Genomic DNA, 19,664 nt, shown 5'->3' with positions numbered 1-19,664 from the left:
CTCTCCAGACGTTAGCGATTCCACGCTTCGGGTCTGTGGCCTGAAGCCCGCCCCTGAGTGCACTCTGCTCAGAGGCATTTCTTACTTGGTTTTGAACTTGAAGCAATCTTTTTTTAAAATCCATCCTGACAAAGGCTTTACTGACAACTTTCCATACAGTTAGTAAAATACAGAACACAGAACAAAATACAAAATACAGAACAGCAGACAGCATTTCGTACACTAGAAACCAACACGACGGAAACACCTTCTCATCTCGGGAAAAGCTCCAAGCCCTAAGCACTTAGTTTTGGTGGGAACAGGACTGCGGTCTCCCACCTAACGAACCAAAACAACCCAGCAGAGAGTTCTAACCAGGGGGTAGGACTGAGGCAGCGGGTCAGATTTTAAAATAACTTCAGCATTTCTTACTGTGAGAGAGCGATAGAGTACAAGAAGGCACGCATCTTAGGAGTATGGGCAGAGCACATAAAGGAGACACACCTAACTCTCCTGCCTTCATGCTAGCCAGTGGTCGGCAAACTCAGTAGCCAACAGAGCCAAATATCAACAGTATAACGACTGAAATTTATTTTGAGAGCCCAATTTTTTAAACGTAAACTATATAGGTAGGTACATTGTTATTAACTTAACACATTTCGTGCCGCTCAGGAGCTTTCTCGTGTTTCGCGCCCATGGAAAAAGGAGCGAATCTAGACACTTATGTAAATTTTGTTTGGTCCCTCTTCATAGAGGAAAATGTTTTACGCAGTACCATACGTTAAAAAAGGACTAGGAACTTTAATTGTTTGTTGTTGTAAATAAAAATGTTACAATTATTGAAAAACAACACCTAAAGTGCATTATGATGATTTAAATAACATGCAGTTTGCCCAAAAACGTGCGGTCCCTGGCGTATGTCTTAGAGACTTCTATGCGGTACGCAATGTGCTAATTAGGGTACTCCTAAGGCTTAGGAAGAGCCACACTCAAGGGGCCAAAGAGCTGCATGTGGCTCGCGAGCCGCAGTTTGCCGACCACTGTGCTAGCCTATCCATCTGTTCACCCATCCACCCACCCACCAACCCATCCATCCATGCATTATCCATATGTCCATCCATCCATCGACCCACCCATCTAGCCATTCATCTACCTACTCAACCATCCATCCATCCATCCTCCATCCATCCACCCACCCACCCACCCACCAATTCATCCATCCACCCTTCCATCTATCCATTCATCCATCCATCCACCCACCCACCCACATCCATCCATCCATCCATCCACTCATCTACCCACCCATCCACCCATCCATCCATCCACCACCCACCCATCCACCCATCCACCCATCTAGCCATCCATCCATCCATCCATCCATCCATCCATCCATCCATCCACCCGTCCACTCTTCCATCCATCCATCCATCCACCCGTCCACTCTTCCATCCATCCATCCATCCACCCGTCCACTCTTCCATCCATCCATCCATCCATCCATCCATCCATCCATCCACCACCCACCCACCTATCCACCCATCCATCCATCCACCCACCCACCCATCCATTCATCCACCCAACCATCTATCCATCCACCCATCCATCTATCTATCCACCCACCTATTCATCCATCCACCCTTTCATCCATCCATCCATCCATCCATCCATCCATCCATCCACTCATCTACCCACCCATCCACCCATCCATCCATCCACCACCCACCCATCCACCCATCCACCCATCTAGCCATCCATCCATCCATCCATCCATCCATCCATCCATCCACCCGTCCACTCTTCCATCCATCCATCCATCCACCCGTCCACTCTTCCATCCATCCATCCATCCATCATCCATCCATCCATCCATCATCTATCCATCCATCCACCCACCCACCTATCCACCCATCCATCCATCCACCCACCCACCCATCCATTCATCCACCCAACCATCTATCCATCCACCCATCCATCTATCTATCCACCCACCTATTCATCCATCCACCCTTTCATCCATCCATCCATCCATCCATCCATCCATCCATCCACCCATCCATCCACCCTTTCATCCATCCATCCATCCATCCATCCACCCATCCATCCATCCATCCCTCCATCCATCCACACACCCATCCATTCATCCACCCACCCACCCACCCATCCACTCATCATCCATCCATCCATCCATCCATCCATCCATCCATCCATCCATTCATCTATCCATCCATCCATCCATCCATCCATCTATCCATCCACCCATCTAGCCATCCATCCATCCATCCATCCATCCATCCATCCATCCATCCACCCACGCACCTATCCACCCACCCACCCATTCATCCATCCACCCTTTCATCCATCCATCCACCCACCCACCTACCCACCCATCCACCTACCCACCCACCCATTCATCTACCCATCTAGCCATCCATCCATCCATCTATCCATCCACCCATCCACCCACCCACTCATCCATCCACCCACCTATCCACCCACCCATCCGTCCACCCTTCCTTCCATCCATCCATCCACCCATCCATCCACCCTCCTATCCATGCATCCATCTACCCATCCATCCACCCTTCTATCCATGCATCCATCCATCCATCCATTCACCTATCCACCTACCCATCCATCCATCCATCTAGCCATTCATCCACCCACCCACCCACCCATCCACCTACCCACCCACCCACCCATCCATCTAGCATTCATCCACCCACCCATCCACCTACCCATCCACCCATCTGTCCACTCATCCACTCACTCACCCTCCATCCTGCAGAGTTCTGTGCTGCTCTGGTACATGCTGAGGGGTCTAGAGACATCCTTTCTTTTTCATCCCCAGAGCACTTGCCATTTAGTAGGTTACCAATGACCACAGACAAGACCAAATGAAGTCTGTGTCCCCAGGAAGGAGTGTTCAGGGATTAGATGCGAGGGAGATGCTGCCAGCCTTTGCTCAGTCTCCAGGAGAGCCCCACCTTCACCCGGCCCAGATATTAGCTTGTCTAGAGCCAGAGACAAAAATGTTTCCAAAGACACAGGAGACGGAGGCTGTCCAGGCACTTGGGCCTGAGCCAGCCAGCGTCAAACAGTGGAGAATCCCTCGCCCCAGTGACCAGGCCCACCTGCCCCAGTGAACATGCCCACCTGCCCCAGTGATCAGGCCCACCTGCCCCAGTGAACAGGCCACCTGTTAAGTGGGCCTCCAGGCTGGGAGAGAGCCCGAGCAGGAGAGACGTGATGTGCACAGAGGCCTCGCACCACAGGGACCAGGTGGTCCGGGGCCTCAGCAGCCCACAGGAGGGGGCCAGGCCTGCACGAGGCCCTGGCCTGTGGGGTAAGGACCGTGGAGTATGTGGGGGTCTCTGGGTATTTCCAGGAGCACTGCTGGACTGTCCTCACAGGCACAGATCCTGAGTGGGTTTCCCGGGGAAACGGGAAACTTTGGAGCAGGGCAGGAGCCATCAGGGCACCAGCCATGCCCGGCTGGTCCCCACCAGGGCGGCAGGAGCAGCGGCTGGGCCAGGAGGCTCGGGGAGAAGCCCTCTGCCTGGATCGTCAGCAGATGGAAATCCTTCCTGCAGCCTGGCTCTTCCCGGTCAGTGGCCCCTCCCCAGCCCCTCACTGGGTCCCCCAGGGGCAAACTCACCGTGGTGTCCTGCCCTGGGGAGCTGCTGCGGCTGGGCCCAGGGGCCAGGCCCTTCCCCTTCTCCCACAGAGTGTACCGGGCGCTGGGTCGGTAGGTGGGGCTGAGGACTTCAGGGACTCGCGAGGGAGGAGCCTGGGCAGGAAGCTGAGGGGTGCTGCCCTTGCGCCCGTAGTTCTCCAGGTAGTCGGCCAGGTACTCCGAGTGGCTGGCTGCCTGGTAGAGGCCCTGCAGGGCACACAGCTCCCGGCGGGTGCGGGCCAGCCCGGGGCTGCGGCCCAGGGTCCCGGGGTCCAGGCGGTAGCTCTCCGAGGCCCGCAGGCTGGAGAAGTCCCTGGCCAGGTCGAGCTGACTGCTGGACTTCTTCTGCGTCAGGGGCAGCCCCTGGCTGCGGGCACTCATAGGCAGGTAGCCGAGGGAGCTACTGGTCACTCCATATGGGAATCCACTGCCCCCACTGAGTCCGCTCCCTACTGGCCGCTCGAGGCCTCGAGCCTGGCTCTCTGCCTTCTTACCACCCCCGAGGACATCTGGTCTCAGCAGGGGGCGGCCCCGGTCATAATCCAGAATGGAGGAAGGGCCATAGGTACTGGGCCGGGTGAGGAAGCTGGCCGGGGGGCCCGGCTTGAAACCCCGCTTCTCCTTCTCTAGGAAGGAGGCAGCCAGGGTGGCGCCATAGGAGGAGGGGGTGTAGGAGCCATAGCCTGACTTGGCGTAAGGGGTGTCTGCGTAGCGTGCTGAGTCCGTGTAGCGCTTCAGCGTGGAGGAGAGCTGGGACATCCTTCAGGGCTGTGCTCAGTGGGGACCGGGAGCCTCATGGGCTGAAAGACAAGGAAAGGTCATCAGAGGGCCCTGCCGGGGGTCGGCTCCTAACGTTCCTGCTCCCCCATCCTCCACCTCCGGAAGGAACCCTGGATCTCAACTAGGGACCACACAGTCCCTTTCCACAAGAGGCTGGCCCGCCGCTGAGCAACATGCCGCTGCATGGTGCATACACAGGTGGGCGTGCAGGTCTGCAACATTCAGGCATTCACACTTCGGGGAGAGCACAGAGGGGACTGGCTTTGATGAGCCACCAGGGCAGTCAGTCTCAGCACCTCGTGGCCTCCCTGAGTGCCCCCCTCCGAACACCAACATGCCAGCAGGAACTGCCCTCTGCAGCCTCCAGCCACACACACAACCCCAGCCCAGTCCAGCGCTCCTCCTCGGCCTCTGCAGAACCTTTGGCGGGAGGCTGCACTGCCCTCGCCCTCGCCCTCGCCCTCTGAGAGAACCTGGACAGTGCAAGAGTCAAGACCATCCCACTCCCATCTGACTCATGGGACAGTGGGAGTCTTTGGAATCGGACGGTCTGAGCGGAAAGACCAGAGGATCCTTGGACCAGATTCCTGGCGAGGAAAAGCAGGCCCCTGAGAGGGAGCGGGTGGGGAGGAGAGCGAGCGGGTGCTGGGAGGCGGCTTGACCTTGGCCTCCACACTCCATCCCCGAGCCCCCCACACCTGCTGCAGTGGCAGAACCCACCTTCACCCTGAGCGGAGGCTCCTGCTCTAAGTGGATCAGAGCCCCGTGGCCTCCCGGCCCTGCCAGGTCCATGCCCAGCTGCTCCTGGTGAGGAGGACGTGCCCCTAGACCCGTCCGTGGTCGGCAAACCGCGGCTCGTGAGCCACATGCGGCTCTTTGGCCCCTTGAGCGTGGCTCTTCCACAAAATACCACGTGTGGGCGCGCGTACAGTGCGATTGAAACTTCGTGGCCCATGCGCAGAAGTCGGTATTTTGTGGAAGAGCCACACTCAAGGGGCCAAAGAGCTTCATATGGCTCGAGAGCCGCGGTTTGCCGAGCCGCAGTTTGCCGACCACGGCCCTAGACTCCAGAGCAGTGGTTCTCAACCTTCTGGCCCTTGAAGGTTGAGAACATGAGGAACTGAAGTTCCTCATGTTGTGACCCAACCATAAAATTATTTTCGTTGCTACTTCATAACTGTAATGTTGCTACTGTTATGAATTGTAATGTAAATATCTGATATACAGGATGGTCTTAGGTGACCCCTGTGAAAGGGTCGTTTGACCGCCAAAGGGGTCGCGACCCACAGGTTGAGAACCGCTGCTCTAGAGGCTGACATCTGCACTGCCGGTGGCACACGCCATGTTGCCCCAGGCGCTCACGCTGGGGAGATCTGGTGAAGGAACACAGACCAGCGGAGCCAGGATGCGAACCCAGGCCTTTCAGGTTTCCAGCCCAGTGCTCTTCACACATGACCTTGATTTACGCCTCCCATCAAACGCAGGCTCACTCGGGACCCCCAGAGTCCCTTCCTCACCCCCAAAGCGCAGGCTTTATCTGCAGTGGAGCTGGAGGGCACAGAGGCTTTGGAGAGAGCAGCAGGTAGGATCAGGCCCCTTTCCTGAGGGCCACCGGGAGCCCTTGGGGTTGGGGGTGTGTGGAGAGCCGCCCAGGACCCTCGGAGCAGTGTGTGCAGGCGCGGGCAGTGACGCCCTGTGATGGACTAGCTGGGTGACTCTGCCCTCATCATTTCACGCTCCGACCCTCGAGTCCCAGCGTTCTCACCGTAAAGCAAGTATAACATTGCCATCCTCCCTCCCTCACAGGGCTGTTGTGAGGAGTTAAGTGAGATAATGACACGGGAAAGCCCTCCACAGGACAGCTATTACCCCCCCCCCCCCCCCCGCCCCCAGGCAGCCTGTCCACCCCGCCCTTGGTGAGCCTGGAATAAGTTAAGGCAGGGCTGGGTCCCTCCCAGTTGCGGTGGCTTCTGACCTCAGCCTTGAGCACTCAGGTTCCCGCAGCCCCCAGTGACCTGTACCCCCTCTTCGGGGGTAGCTGTTTAGGAGGCAGCGGCAGCAATGTGGCCGCAGAGGAGGCAGGCAGCAATGTGGCCGCAGAGGAGGCAGCGGCAGCAATGTGGCCGCAGAGGAGGCAGCGGCAGCAATGTGGCCGCAGAGGAGGCAGGCAGCAATGTGGCCGCAGAGGAGGCAGGCAGCAATGTGGCCGCAGAGGAGGCAGCGGCAGCAATGTGGCCGCAGAGGAGGCAGCGGCAGCAATGTGGCTGCAGAGGAGGCAGCCTGCAGCTTGCCAGGCCTGCAGCTCAGCCCATTAGGGCAGAGAGGAGCTGGCGCCAAGCCCCACACACCGAGGGCTTGGCAGAGGCACTAGAAACTCGGTCCATGCCAGGCTTGGGGTCAGTGCAGGGGGAGATCGCAGATGGCAATGTTCACAGGGCTCCAGAACAAAACGTCTAAGGTTCTGGAGACCTCCGGCAGTTTCCAGCCCAGGCTGCCTCCGACAAATCCGGCCCACATCTATTGTCTAACTTTCTCCCACCTGCTGGACCCCGACCTTCACGCATACTCCCTGGCCCGCTGTGCTCCCACCTCCAGCACAATCTCCACACCTTTCTAGGGAAGGGTGGCTGCAGGAAGCCCTTATTCAGGGTTGGGGAAACCATGAGCCTTCCTCGCATCGACTTAACTTTCTGGGGTGCAGAGAAGGAAGCGCGTGAGAGCTGCGGGAGGCTGGGGAGGAACAGACAGAGGCCTGGGGCTGGGGAGGAACAGACAGAGGCCCAGGGGCTGGGGCCCAGTCCAGTCGGGCTGTTTCACTATTGATGAGGACGCCATCAATAATTCACAGTCACAGAAACTCCAGGTCTCGGGAGCTGGGCTCCAGGACACTGAGCTGCCAAGCAGATAGGACCTGCCACTCCCATGCCTTTCTGCCTCGGGCCAGGGCTGTCTCCCTCCCCCACGCCAGGCTCCTGGGAGTTGGCTCTCTGTGCAGCGCCCAGCTCATGACCTCTCCTGGCTGCTGACGGTGCAGAAGGGCTGTCGCCAAGCTAGGGGCAGCCTGGACAGGGACAGGGACAGGGACAGACGGACAGATGGACAGCTCTGGGACAGCTCATGAGCAGCCCTGGGAAGAGTTGGGGCTGGAGGTAGACCACACCTTCTGGCCCCAGAGTCCCAGGGGGGCTCCTAAATCCCTGCTTTTCCGTCTGCTCCCATCTGGTGAGCAACTGGCAGACCTCGCCACCCCTGGAAGCTGCCCCGGGGACGGGGGGTGGGGGGTGTCCTGCTCCCACACACAGCCTTCTGGAAGCTGCCTGCCAGCACTGAGCTCTGTCTGGCTCACAGTCCACACGTCTGGCAGAGGGTCCCTGTTGGGCTGAGGCCTGAAGCAGGCCTATCCCCCTCCCCTGCCCCGCCCCGCCCTGCTGTCTCACTCTTGAGACAAGTGCTAGTGCCTTCCAGGGGAGCAGACAGGTTGGGGTGGGCCCCGCTCCTCCCGGCATTACCTGGTAGGGCTGACCCCGGAGGCTGCATCCCGCACCTTGGGTGGGAGACCAGGCCAGGCCCCGGTGGTATCCTTGCCACACAAGCCAGGGGCAGGACTGGCACTCACAGGGCCACAGGAACAGGCTGAGCAGAATGGCCTTTCCATGGGGCAGTGGGAGACATGCTGATTGGCTGGGGCAACCTCCTCCCAGTCCCTGCCCAGTGGGGGGTCCTGCTGCCTGGCTTCTGCCCGTGTGCCCAGCGCTGGCAAGTACAGGCATGTGGCTCCAGAAGGCACCGCCCAGGTGCCAGCCACCTCCTCCTCCGGGCCATCTCCTCTCCCTGCTCGGCTCCCCACTCTGCTGTTTCCCCCTCTTGGGAGGGGCAGCAACATTCCTCTGTACAGAGCATTCAGCCTCCTGATAGGACAGGTGAGCCAAGCACCATCCCCCCTGCCCCCCAACAGATACTGCCCCCCTCGGGCCAGGGGCTGTGCTGAGCACTGCACACGCAGCCTCAGCGCCAGCACTCAGCCTCGCCACACGCCTTCAGACGTGTCCCCCACATCTCAGCGCAGTGCTGAGCTTGAATTCTTTTGGAAGAATAAATGCCTTGCTCTGGCCGCAGTGACTCAGTTGGTTGGGTGTTGTCTGATGCACCAAAAAGTCACTGGTTTGATTCCTGGTCAGGGCACATGTCTGGGCTGCGGCTCAATCCCCAGTGGGGGCAGTGCAGGAGGCAATGATCAATGATTCTCTCTCATCGTTTCTCTCACATCGATGTTCCTTTCTCTTTCTCTCTCTCTCTAATAATAATAATAATAATAATAATAATAATGAATAAATGCCACAAACATCATTTGAAGATTTAATTTTTTACATTAAATTGAAATTAAAAGTATTTTTATTCAAAAATTTAAAAATAAATAGACAAGAAATATAAAGAATGGCGCATTCGAATGAAGCACCCATATTCCTGGAGTTACTAAAGCCTAACCCTTCCCTGATGCTCCCGGAAGCCTGCGATGGCCTCGTCTCCTCCCCAGGAGTAGGTGCTGATCGCCTGCTCCTGTGCAGTCACACGGGTCCCCAGGCCGCGCTGGGAGGAGGGGCAGAGCTGGGGGGATGTGGGTTCTGCCTGTCACAGCCGCCCTGACCTTGGCCCCCACTTCACCTTGCCCTCTGCTCTCCCTGAGCTGGCCCAGGGTGGGGGGGCTCCAGGCGTCACTGTCTGGCCACAGCCAGGCCGAGGCGAGGCGGCAGCCTCCGGGGAGCAGCCCCTGAGTTTCCACTGCAGGGGAGTGACAGTCAGGTGCAACCTGAGCGCACGATGCTGATGGCAGCGCAGGGCTGATGGCAGCGAGATGGCTGGGAGGCCTTTTCCTGCAGCCCCCCCCCCCCCCCCCCGGGGCCAGCCTGCCACGGCTTCGGCCTGGGCCTGGTCAGGGACATGTGGCCGCCCACCCTCCCACCTTCCTGCCGCTGGGCTCACTCCCCAAAGCAGCCAGGCCAGATGAGTCAGGGGTGCAGATGAAACCGAGCCCCGGGGCAGCCAACCCCCTTGCAATCAGTCACTGTCATTTCCTGTTGCTCACGTGCAAGGTTCCCGAACCTGCCAGGCCAGGGGAGGACTTGCTCCCCAGGAATCCCGGGCACTCCTGGCATCCAGGAGGGGACAGGGAACGTCCTACGTCCCAGCAGCCTTCCTGGCCCTGCTCTGCCCAGCTGTGCCCTGCTCTCTGGGGTGAAGGCATGCCAGCTCCCAGATGGAAAGCCCACGGCTGGGTCCCCAAGGCAGGCCTCCACAGGACCCAGGTTCACCCCCTGCCAGGTGGCCAGGGCAGGTGCGTGAGAACCACCCAGCCCTGCCCAGCAGTGTCGTCAGAGCATCCCATGGCCACTGGCGAGGGCAGGAGGCCCTGCTGATGTGCTGACACAAAAGGCAAAGTGGCCGAGAGGGGCCCTGTCTCCCCTCACCTCCCCCTGACCCTCCCTCCAGCTGTCCGGGCACTGGCTGGGCACCCGCGGGAGTGTGGGAACCTCAGGCTGCCCAGGCAGGTGTGGAGACGCAGGTGGAGTGGAGGCCTGGGGTGAGGATACCTGTGCTCACATCACCCGGGAGACCTGTGGGCTCCTCTCGGGCCCAGGAGCCTCGGCCCGCCACTCCTTCCCCGCCTGTCCCTGGCAGCTCTAGCTGTGAGGGGAGCAGCCAGTGACCCACCCATAGTGCCTAATAGTTTTACAGGCCTTGACAGGGGTCATGGAAGGGAATTTGGAGCCATTTTTGTCTCTCCGGCTCCCAGGAGGTGCCCAAGGATTGGGAGAGGGGTGGGAGAAGAGGTAAAATAGAGAGATTGAAGATGACAGCAAGAATCCTGACTGGCTGAAAAGAAGTGGGTGGGCCCAGGGGAGTATTCCCATTGGGTAATGCTTTGATTTGGGGTTGGGAGAGGGTAGGCATCTCTACAGGGCTAAGAAAAGGCACCGGAAATGGGCCCCAGACAGAATTGAAATCCTGAAGTTCCCTCCCGCCACCTCTGCGGGGCGCTCTGCTCTCCCGGGCCTCCTCCCAGGGCGCGGCTTTCTCTCCCTCGCCCCTCCAGGACTCCATCCTGTCTTGTTCCTGACCTCCAGCCTCTGGTCTTGCCCACAGCAGCCACCAGGCCTGGTGGCCGTCTCTCCAATGTTCCCCCAAACAGTCCAGGGCCCTCCATTCAGCATCCCCGTGAAGCTCAGATATTAAAGGGGCAGCTACTGACCTGTGCTGGGGGGCAATGGGCAGGATCTGGGGGCTCCCTTCCCCGGCTGGGCCGGAGCGCGTGGCGAGCCCTGGTGGCCCTGGAGTACGCCTCTGGGCTGGTAACCCGGCTCAGGTTGCTGACTGATATATATAGCATCTTATCTGACCTCACAGCCATGGCCAGCTAGCTCCACTCACTACATTCCAAGCCCAGGGGGAATTAAAGGGGCAGCGACAGGCTTCCCTTCAGGGGCTGCCCTAATGGGCTGGGCCAGACCAGGACTCCCAAGAGGACTCTCTGAATGGGGGACACTTTGAAGTGAAACTGAAGGGGGATTTCAGATTTCAGGTGGAACAACTGGAAAGGGGGCAGTAGGATGGGGATGGGATGGACGCAAAATATGCAGAAGCAGGTGCCAGTCACAGACTTAGAGGCAAGGAAGAAAGAAGCACAGTACGGCCCGACTCCCGTGCTTCTGAGATGAAGACCTCAAGGTGACAGCCCCTCGTTCAAGGGCACAGACTCCGAGAGGCGAAGAGACTGGCGCCCAGACTTCCAGCCCAAACCCTTTTACAGCGAGCTCCCAGCCTGGGCTCTCAGCCCCGTTCCTTCCCTTCCAGTGGCTCTGAGACAGAGGACAAGTCACGTAGGCTGTCGGAACCTCAGTTATTTAATCCACAAAACAGGAGTCATAGTCAGCATATAACAGACCTCCCAGTGCGAGGGTTAAATAAAACACATGGCAACATCCTGGCATAACCAGAGCCCCGGCACAACACGGACTGGCACGAGGTGGGCTGGGAGGCCGCCTCCTCCTGCAGTCCAGCTCCTGCATGTCCCCTGGCCTCTGGCTAGCCCTGGCCATGGCCCTTGGCCCACAGCCTGGTCAGGGACACGCACCCCAGCCTCCTAATGTGACAATATAATTATTATTGTGTTGAATACTTCCACTATCATCATAGTTAGTGGTGGTATTTCTTGTTGTTCTTGTTAATCCTCACCCGATGATATTTTTTCCATTGATTTTTAGAGAGTGGAAGGGAGGGGAAGAGACAGAGAGAGAGAAACATCGATATGAGAGAAACACATCGATTGGTTGCCTCCTGCATGAGCCCTGCCCAGGGCCAGGGAGGGGCCTGCAACTGAGGTACATGCCCTTGACTGGAACTTATCCCGGGACCCTTCAGTCCGAGGCTCTATCCACTGAGCCAACCTGGCTAGGGCTAACAGTCATCATAATAATGCCATATCTCCCAGTGGTGAGGGTTAAATAAAACATGTCAATATCCTGGCACGTAGTAAGAGTTCGAGAGGTGGTCATTATTATTATAGTGACTAGTTCCACTATGGTTACAATTAGTGGTCGTATTTCCAGCAGCACCTCCAGGTGAGCCTTCTTAGGGAGAACAGAGCCTCTGTGCTGGCCCTCGGAGCACCCTGCCCTGGTGCTAGGAGGCGCCCCGCTCTCCTGAGCTGGTCTGTGCCCGCACCGGCCAGGGCCAACGCGGCGTGCCATCCTCCCAGCGCTCCCGCCACCCACCGGAGGCGGCCAGGCCCACGGGCGCCTTCCTCCTCGGCCCAGAAAACCCAGCCAGCGCAGCTGCTCCCGCGGCTCACTCTACCTGCGCGAGCGCTCCGTGTCCAAGGCCGCAGAGCTGGGCTGGGCAGGGCCACGGCGGAAGGAGCGGGGTTCTCAACCTCTCGGCCTCGGCTCAGTCTGTTTCTCGAAGGCTCTGCCTATGAACTGGGGAGTCCCCAGGCTGTGCCTCACCCTGTCGTGGCCGAGGCCCTGACTCAGCTGAGCCCTGGTGATGCACTTCAGAGGACGCCCTGGCCCGGCCCTCATTCCAGGCCTGGTGACTACTCCTTTGGCAGCATCTGTAGCATCAAAGGAGTGCGGGTGCCCAACCCCAGCTCAACCAGCTCTCCTGCCCTCCACTGTACGGGGTCCCACTTGGGGGACCTTCACACGCCATGCCTGGGGAGGTGATCATCACCCCAGTCTGCAACTCAGCCCCATTCTATTTTTTTTAACTTATATTTTTATTGATTTCAGAGGAAGGGAGAGGGAGAGAGAAACATTAATGATGAGAACCATTGATCAGCTGCCTCCTGGACGCCCCCTACTGGGGATCAAGCTCTCACCGGGAATCCAGCCGGTGACCTCCCGGTTCAGAGGTCGCCGCTCAGCCCCTGAGCCACAGGGCGGGGCTCAGCCCCATCCCAGAGGCAGCCGGGCGGGCAGCAGGTGGCCAGTCCTCAGAGACCAGCCGGACGGGTCGGCCGGGGCTTCCCTGGGCGGTGACTTGCCCTGGAGCACCCCTCCCCCACCCGCCCCGGCTTCTGGTTCGGGATGGGGGAGAATCCCCCATCACTGCACTGCTGCCCCCACCCCGACACCCCACTCCGCTGGGCACCCCCTCCCGGGAGCTGTACAGGAGGAGGGAGTCAGTGTCCAGGCGGCTCTCAGGCCACACACAGGGCACCGGGCACAGGGCACTGGGACCCCGACCCGCCAGAGCGCGCGTCCTGAGAACCACCGGCCAGCACGCAGCCCCGCCCGCGCGGCAGCCGCTCTACCGGGTCTCCAGGGCCCGCTCCGCCCGGCGGTCCCGGGCGCTCAGCGCTCGGAGCCTCAGAGGCGCCGACCTCCGCCCCGGCCTCCCCGCCCGGCAGGTGGCACGTACCCGCGTCTGCTCCGAGGGTGGCCGCGCCGAGCCGGGCACGAGCATGGGGCCGCGGGTGCCCCGGGCCGGTCCGAGCGCGGACAGCTCCCGGCCTCCGCTCCGTCGCCTCCCGCACCTCCGCCTCCCGCACCTCGGCCCGGGGCCGCGAGGACCTCCCCGGGCAATGGGCGCCACCCAGCGGGCAGCCGCCGCCTCGCGCCGGGCAGCGAAGCCCCGCCTCGCGCGTCACCGAGACGCCGCACGGCGATTGGCTGGGCCTATTGTGGCGTCATTAGCGCCCGCCTTGCTAGGGTCTCCCTGGCAACGCGTGGTACCGGGCCACGTGGAGGAAGAGCCCCAAGTTTGGAGGCGGAAGAGCACGAAGACCTAGACCAGAAGCGACCCCAGGGCAGGACGGTGGGCGGCAGGGACGCAGGAACAGGCAGGGAGGAGGGGGGCATGGGGAGGAGTGGGGGGCCGTGGGGAGGAGGAGGGGGGCCGTGGGGAGGAGTGGGGGGCCGTGGGGAGGAGGAGGGGGGCCATGGGGAGGGGGGCGTGGGAAGGAGGGGGGCCGTGGGGAAGAGGAGGGGGCTGTGGGAAGGAGGAGGGGGGCCGTGGGGAGGAGTGGGGGGCCGTGGGGAGGAGGAGGGGGCGGTGGGGAGAGGCCCAGAGCTTGCACCCTGGGGCGTGTGTGTCAGCTCTGTAGTCAGGGAGGAGGGCCTGCTCTTCAGCCCCCTTGCCCCTAAAAGACACTCTGCCCCTTTCACTACCGTGAGAGCAGTGCCTGGTGCTGACTCCTCCAGTGGGTAAAGGAAGGGAGGTGCTGAGGCCACCTTCGGGACTCTGGTCTTCCAAGAAAAAGCGGAGGCGGAACTTGCATTTCGACCCTCCTCCTCTCCCCAGGGTGAGGAAACCCGCACAGCCAGGCCAAGGGGCGTCAAGACAAATCCAGGTTTTCCGTTTCCCTGGACCATCAAACCAAGCAAAGCGCCGCCCTCGGCCTTCCCCTAGGCCAGCGGTCGGCAAACTCATTAGTCAACAGAGCCAACGATTGAAATTTCTTTTGAGCCAAATTTTTAAACTTAAACTATATAGGTAGGTACATTGTTATTAACTTAATTAGGGTGCTCCTAAGCTGGCCTTTGCTAAAAACGTCCTCAATCTGATTGAGGTACGTTTGCTGAGGTCGACCCCTTCCAACTCTCCCATCCGCACTCATCTTGTATACTTGTTTCGTCGATCTCCTTTCCTAAAACCGACTTCTGCGCATGGGCCATGAAGTTTCAATCGCACTGTACCACTGCCCTAGGCCACCAGGAGGAAGCCCAGCAGCCTTGGGTGGCTCCACCCACTGGCAGGAGTGCCCAGCTGGCATTTGTGTTCATTGCCACTCCTCTGAAGTCCCTGTGTTGTCTGTTTCCCGGACAAATTAGAGGAGAAAAATACTTAAATTTTTGCCTGCAATGAATTCAGATATGTATCTGAATTCATTCTTCCTTCTGCTCCAAGTAAGAAGGGGTGTGTCTCTTGTTGTTTCAGACTAACCTTAAGGTTCGAGAATGTGGATCTCAGCCCTTTGTTTCCTTGGGGCCCTGATTAGATCACATTTTACAGGGGGTGACTGACCGTGCCAGGCACTCTTCTAGGCTTTGAAGATACAGCAGTGAACAAAACAGGCAAAATCCTTGAATTCTAGTAGAAGCAGGACAATCATCAAATAAGTATACCCTCCAGTATGTTAGATGGTAGTGATAGCTATCCCCCGGGAGGGGAGAGGGCGGGGTTCAGTTGCAGTCAGAGATGGCCCCCAGGAGCAGGTGCCAATTTAATGAGCTGACGGAGGTGAGGGGAGAACCATCTGGATGTGTTGGGGGAGAATGTTGAACACAGAAGGAATAGTACATGCAAAGGTCCTGAGGTGGAAGCATACTTGCCACTTTTGAGGATGAACCGCAAGGTTATTGTGGCTGGAGTGATGAGAGAGAGAGAGAGAGAGAGAGAGAGAGAGAGAGAGAGAGAGAGAGAGAGAGATGAGGTCAGAGCTAAGGGAAGGACTTCGCCGTGGCTCTAAGGCCGTGTGACGACGTTTGAGAGAGAAGCATCACTTTGTCGCTCCACTTGCTTAGGCATCATTGGTTGACTCTTATCTGTGCCTTGACCGGCATCGGACCTGCAGCCTTGGTGTATGGGACCAGCTGTGACCGACTGAGCTTCCCGGCCAGCGCTGGTTGTATTTTTTTTTTTTAATATTTTATTGATTTTTTACAGAGAGAAAGGGAGAGAGATAGTTAGAAACATCCATGAGAGAGAAACATCGATCAGCTGCCTCCTGCACATCTCCCACTGGGGATGTGCCCGCAACCCAGGCACATGCCCCTGACCGGAATCGAACCCGGGACCCCTCAGTCCGCAGGCCAACGCTCTATCCACTGAGCCAAACCGGTTTCGGCGGGCTGGTTGTATTTGAACGTAGAACCTCCAGGGTCTTCTGATGGGCTAGTTCCATGAAAGAAAGGGGGGGATTGTTGGCCTGATCATTGAGAGGGTGTAGGCTGTGGAGGAAGCAGGTTTGGGGGAGGGGAGGTCAGGAGCTTGGTTTAATATATTTAAGTCTTAGATGTCTATCAGTCATGTTAAGGTGTAAAGAAAGTGGCTGGATGTACAAGTTTGGCAAAATATCGGTTGAAGATACAAAATTGAGAGTCATCAGCTAATGGTTGTTATTTAAAGCCATGAGGTTAGAAGATTCCCAGGAACAAGTATAAATAAAAAAAAACATGCAAGGGTTGGTGTGGCTCAGTGGATAGAGCGTCGGCCTGCGGACTGAAGGGTCCCAGGTTCGATTCCAGTCAAGGGCATGTACCTTGGTTGCAGGCACATCCCCAGTGGGGGGGTGTGCAGGAGGCAGCTGATCGATGTTTCTCTCTCATCAATGTTTCTAACTCTCTATCCCTCTCCCTTCCTCTCTGTAAAAAAAAAAAAAAAAAAAAATTAAACAAACAAACAAACATGCAAGGACAGAATCTTGGAGCTTTCCAACAGTCTATGATTTTATTTTATTCTTATACTAGAGGCCCAGTGCACAAAATTCATGCAATGGTAGGGTCCCTAGGCCTGGCCTGTGATCAGTGCCATCTTCCCCAGCTGCCAGCAGCCGGCCCCACTCCCTGCTGCCACCCACCCCCAGTTCCCCGTTCACCAGCAGGCGATTGGAGCCTGCTGGCTGGGAGTGAGGGGGTGGGGGAAGAACCAAAAGAACCAAAAGATTGGCCATCCTGCCCACTTGCCGGCCCCGGCCCCTGCCACCAGTTGCCCTCTGTGTATGGGGTGACCGGCAGGGTGGGGGCCTTGGCCTGGTGCCACCCACATCTACCACCACCCATCCCTGGCTCCCCATTCGCCATCGGGTGATCGAAGCCTGTTGGCCAGGAGGAGGGACCAAGAGGTTGGCTATTTCTGCCCGCTCATCGGCCCTGCCCCCTGCCGACACCCACCCCTGGTTCCCTGTTCACCAGCGGGTGATCAGAGCCTACCCGCCGGGGGAAGGGACCGAGAGGTTGGCTGGCAGGCCCTGATCAGGCGATTGGAGCCTGCGGGCTAGGGGCAGCTCCTGCATTGAGCATCTCCCCCCTGGTGATCAGTGCGTGTCATACGACTGCTCGTTCCATGGTTTGGTCAATTTCATATTACCCTTTTATTATATAGGAATTTAAAAAATATAGTTTTATTGGTTTCAGAGAGGAAGGGAGAGGGAGAGAGAGATAGAAACATCAAGGATGAGCTCGGAGAAACCAAGATGGCAGCATAGGTAAACACCGGAAATTGCTGCATCCCACAACAAATTCAAAAATACAACTAAAAGACAAAACAGACATCATCCAGAACCACGGAAGGCTGGCTGAGTGGAAATTCTATAACTAGAAGGAAAGAGAAAAGTACACTGAGACTCAGAGGAGGTGCAGAAGTGCAGAGGTACGGAGGAGCACGTGGAAACAGCTGGCAACTGAGGACGCGGTTGTCTTTTTGAATCGGGAGGGAGTCACAAGCCCCCAACTGCTCTGAACTCTAGTTCCAGGTGACTCTCTGGGGACCCAGACTCATACAGGGAGAAACTGGACTGTCTGGCAGAGGGCAGAACTTGGAACTCGAGGGCGGCTTTCTCTCAAAGGTGCTTGCAGCGATTACTGGGGCACTGAGATGCGGGGCCCCTTAGGGCAGGGCTGAGGATCAGCCATAGCTGCTTGCTCCGCCCTGTTTATTCCCTGAGACCACACCCCACCCAAGCTGCGGCAGAGGCTTTTGCATATGAATGCCCTGGCCCTTTGCAATCTGAAAATTACCTAACAAACTGCAGCTGGGCCAGACAGACCCAGAGCTTCCAAGAGAAGGCCCAAGGCCCCATAGCAGCTTGCACTGCTTCACAGCTGGGCCTCATTTGGGCACCTCCAAACCCCAAACAAGGAAGGGGAATCTGCAGATCTCTTTGTAGCTCCTGCTCTGTAGCCTCAGGCAGAGGCTAAATTAGCACCTCCTTAGATCCAAGAGCCAGTGTACCCAGTGGTCAGAGTGGGACCATCCAATTACAACTCCTCAGATCCATAAGGGACACACTCAGGGGGAAGACTCAGTGAGCACCAAAGCCCCACTGAAGCAAGTCTTGCCTCATAAGGGTGTCTTCAGCACAGAAGTTCTCCCACCGTAGACACAGCTGACTCTCACAGCCAACTGGCCTGGAGGTCAATTCCTCCCAGTGATACCTACAACAATCAAGGCTTAACTACAGCAAGACTGTGCACAAAGTCCACAAAGAGGTGCACCAAGAGTGTCCACCTCAGGTAATTGGGGAGGCTGAGCCATTGGGCCCTATAGGACACCTAGCACACAAAGCCACTCTACCAACACAGGGAAGCATAAGAAATGCCGAGACAAAGAAACAGGTCACAAATGACAGAAATGGAGGAAAGCAAACGACTGGATATAGAGTTCAAAACCACACTTTTAAGGTTTTTCAAGAATTTTCTAGAAACCGCCGATAAATTTATTAAGACCCTCAAAAAGTCTGGTGAGACCGCCGATAAACGTAGTGAGACCCTCAAGAAATCTAGTGAGACCCTCGAGGTTATGAAAAAGGACCAACTAGAAATTAAGCATACACTGACTGAAATAAAGGATATTATGCAGAGTTCCACCAGCAGACTAGAGGATCGCAAGAATCAAGTCAAAGATTTGAAATGCGAAGAAGCAAAAAACACCCAACCAGAAAAGCAAAATGAAAAAAGAATCCAAAAATACGAAGATAGTGTAAGGAGCCTCTGGGACAACTTCAAGTGTACCAACATCCGAATTATGGGGGTGCCGGAAGAAGAGAGAGAGCAAGATATTGAAAACCTATTTGAAGAAATAATGACAGAAAACTTCCCCTACCTGGTGAAAGAAATAGACTTAAAAGTCCAGGAAGCACAGAGAACCCCAAACAAAAGGAATCCAAAGAGGACCACACCAAGACACATCATAATTAAAATGCCAAGAGCAAAAGACAAAGAGAGAATCTTAAAAGCAGCAAGAGAAAGACAGTCAGTTACCTACAAGGGAGTACCCATACGACTGTCAGCTGATTTCTCAACAGAAACCATGCAGGCCAGAAGGGAGTGGCAAGAAATATTCAAAGTGATGAATAGCAAGAACCTACAACCAAGATTACTTTATCCAGCAAAGCTATCATTCAGAATTGAAGGTCAGATAAAGAGCTTCACAGATAAGAAAAAGCTAAAGGAGTTCACCACCACTAAACCAGTATTATATGAAATGCTGAAAGGTATCCTTTAAGAAGAGGAGGAGGAAGAAGAAGAAGGTAAAGATACAAATTATGAACAACAAATACGCATCGATCAACAAGTGAATCTAAAAGTCAAGTGAATACATAATCTGATGAACAGAATGAACTGGTGATTATAATAGAATCAGGGACATAGAAAGGGAATGGACTGACTATTCTTGGGGGGGAAAGGGGTGTGGGAGATGCGGGAAGAGACTGGATAAATATCGTGCACCTATGGATGAGGACAGTGAGTGGGGGATGAGGGTGGAGTGGGGTTTGGGAACCGGGTGGAGGGGAGCTATGGGGGGAAAAAAGAGGAACAAATGTAATAATCTGAACAATAAAGATTTAATTAAAAAAAAATAGAAACATCAAGGATGAGAGAGAATCATTGATCGGCTGCCTCCTACACCTTACACTGGGGATCCAGTCTGAAACCTGGGCATGTGCTCTGACCCAGCATTGAACCCTGACCTCCTGGTTCATAGGTCGACACTCAACCACTGAGCCACACCAGCC

General features: G+C 56.7%; 1 protein-coding gene across 7 annotated transcripts in view; it reads right to left on the bottom strand.

The window, feature by feature from the left end:
* Nucleotides 1-13,488, bottom strand: part of USP2 (ubiquitin specific peptidase 2) — a 29,771-nt gene extending 16,283 nt beyond the window's left edge. Inside the window, exons 1-2 of one of the 7 annotated variants that reach the window (XM_036324000.1) lie at nt 13,349-13,487; nt 3,635-4,452 (exon numbers count right to left, since the gene is read on the bottom strand). In XM_036324000.1, coding sequence (XP_036179893.1) covers nt 3,635-4,411 — 777 coding nt within the window. In that variant the 5' untranslated portion in view covers nt 4,412-4,452; nt 13,349-13,487. Of the gene's footprint in view, nt 1-3,634; nt 4,453-10,679; nt 11,714-12,283; nt 12,954-13,348 lie in introns of those variants that run through there. The other 6 variants (XM_036324003.1, XM_036324004.1, XM_036324002.1 and 3 more) reach the window with 6 other exon arrangements.
* Nucleotides 13,489-19,664: the final 6,176 nt, after the last annotated feature.

This window comes from Myotis myotis, unplaced genomic scaffold (assembly GCF_014108235.1).
Source record: "Myotis myotis isolate mMyoMyo1 unplaced genomic scaffold, mMyoMyo1.p scaffold_m19_p_10, whole genome shotgun sequence".
NCBI classification, from domain to species: Eukaryota; Metazoa; Chordata; class Mammalia; order Chiroptera; family Vespertilionidae; genus Myotis; species Myotis myotis.
This window is presented reverse-complemented; position numbering and strand designations above follow the sequence as displayed.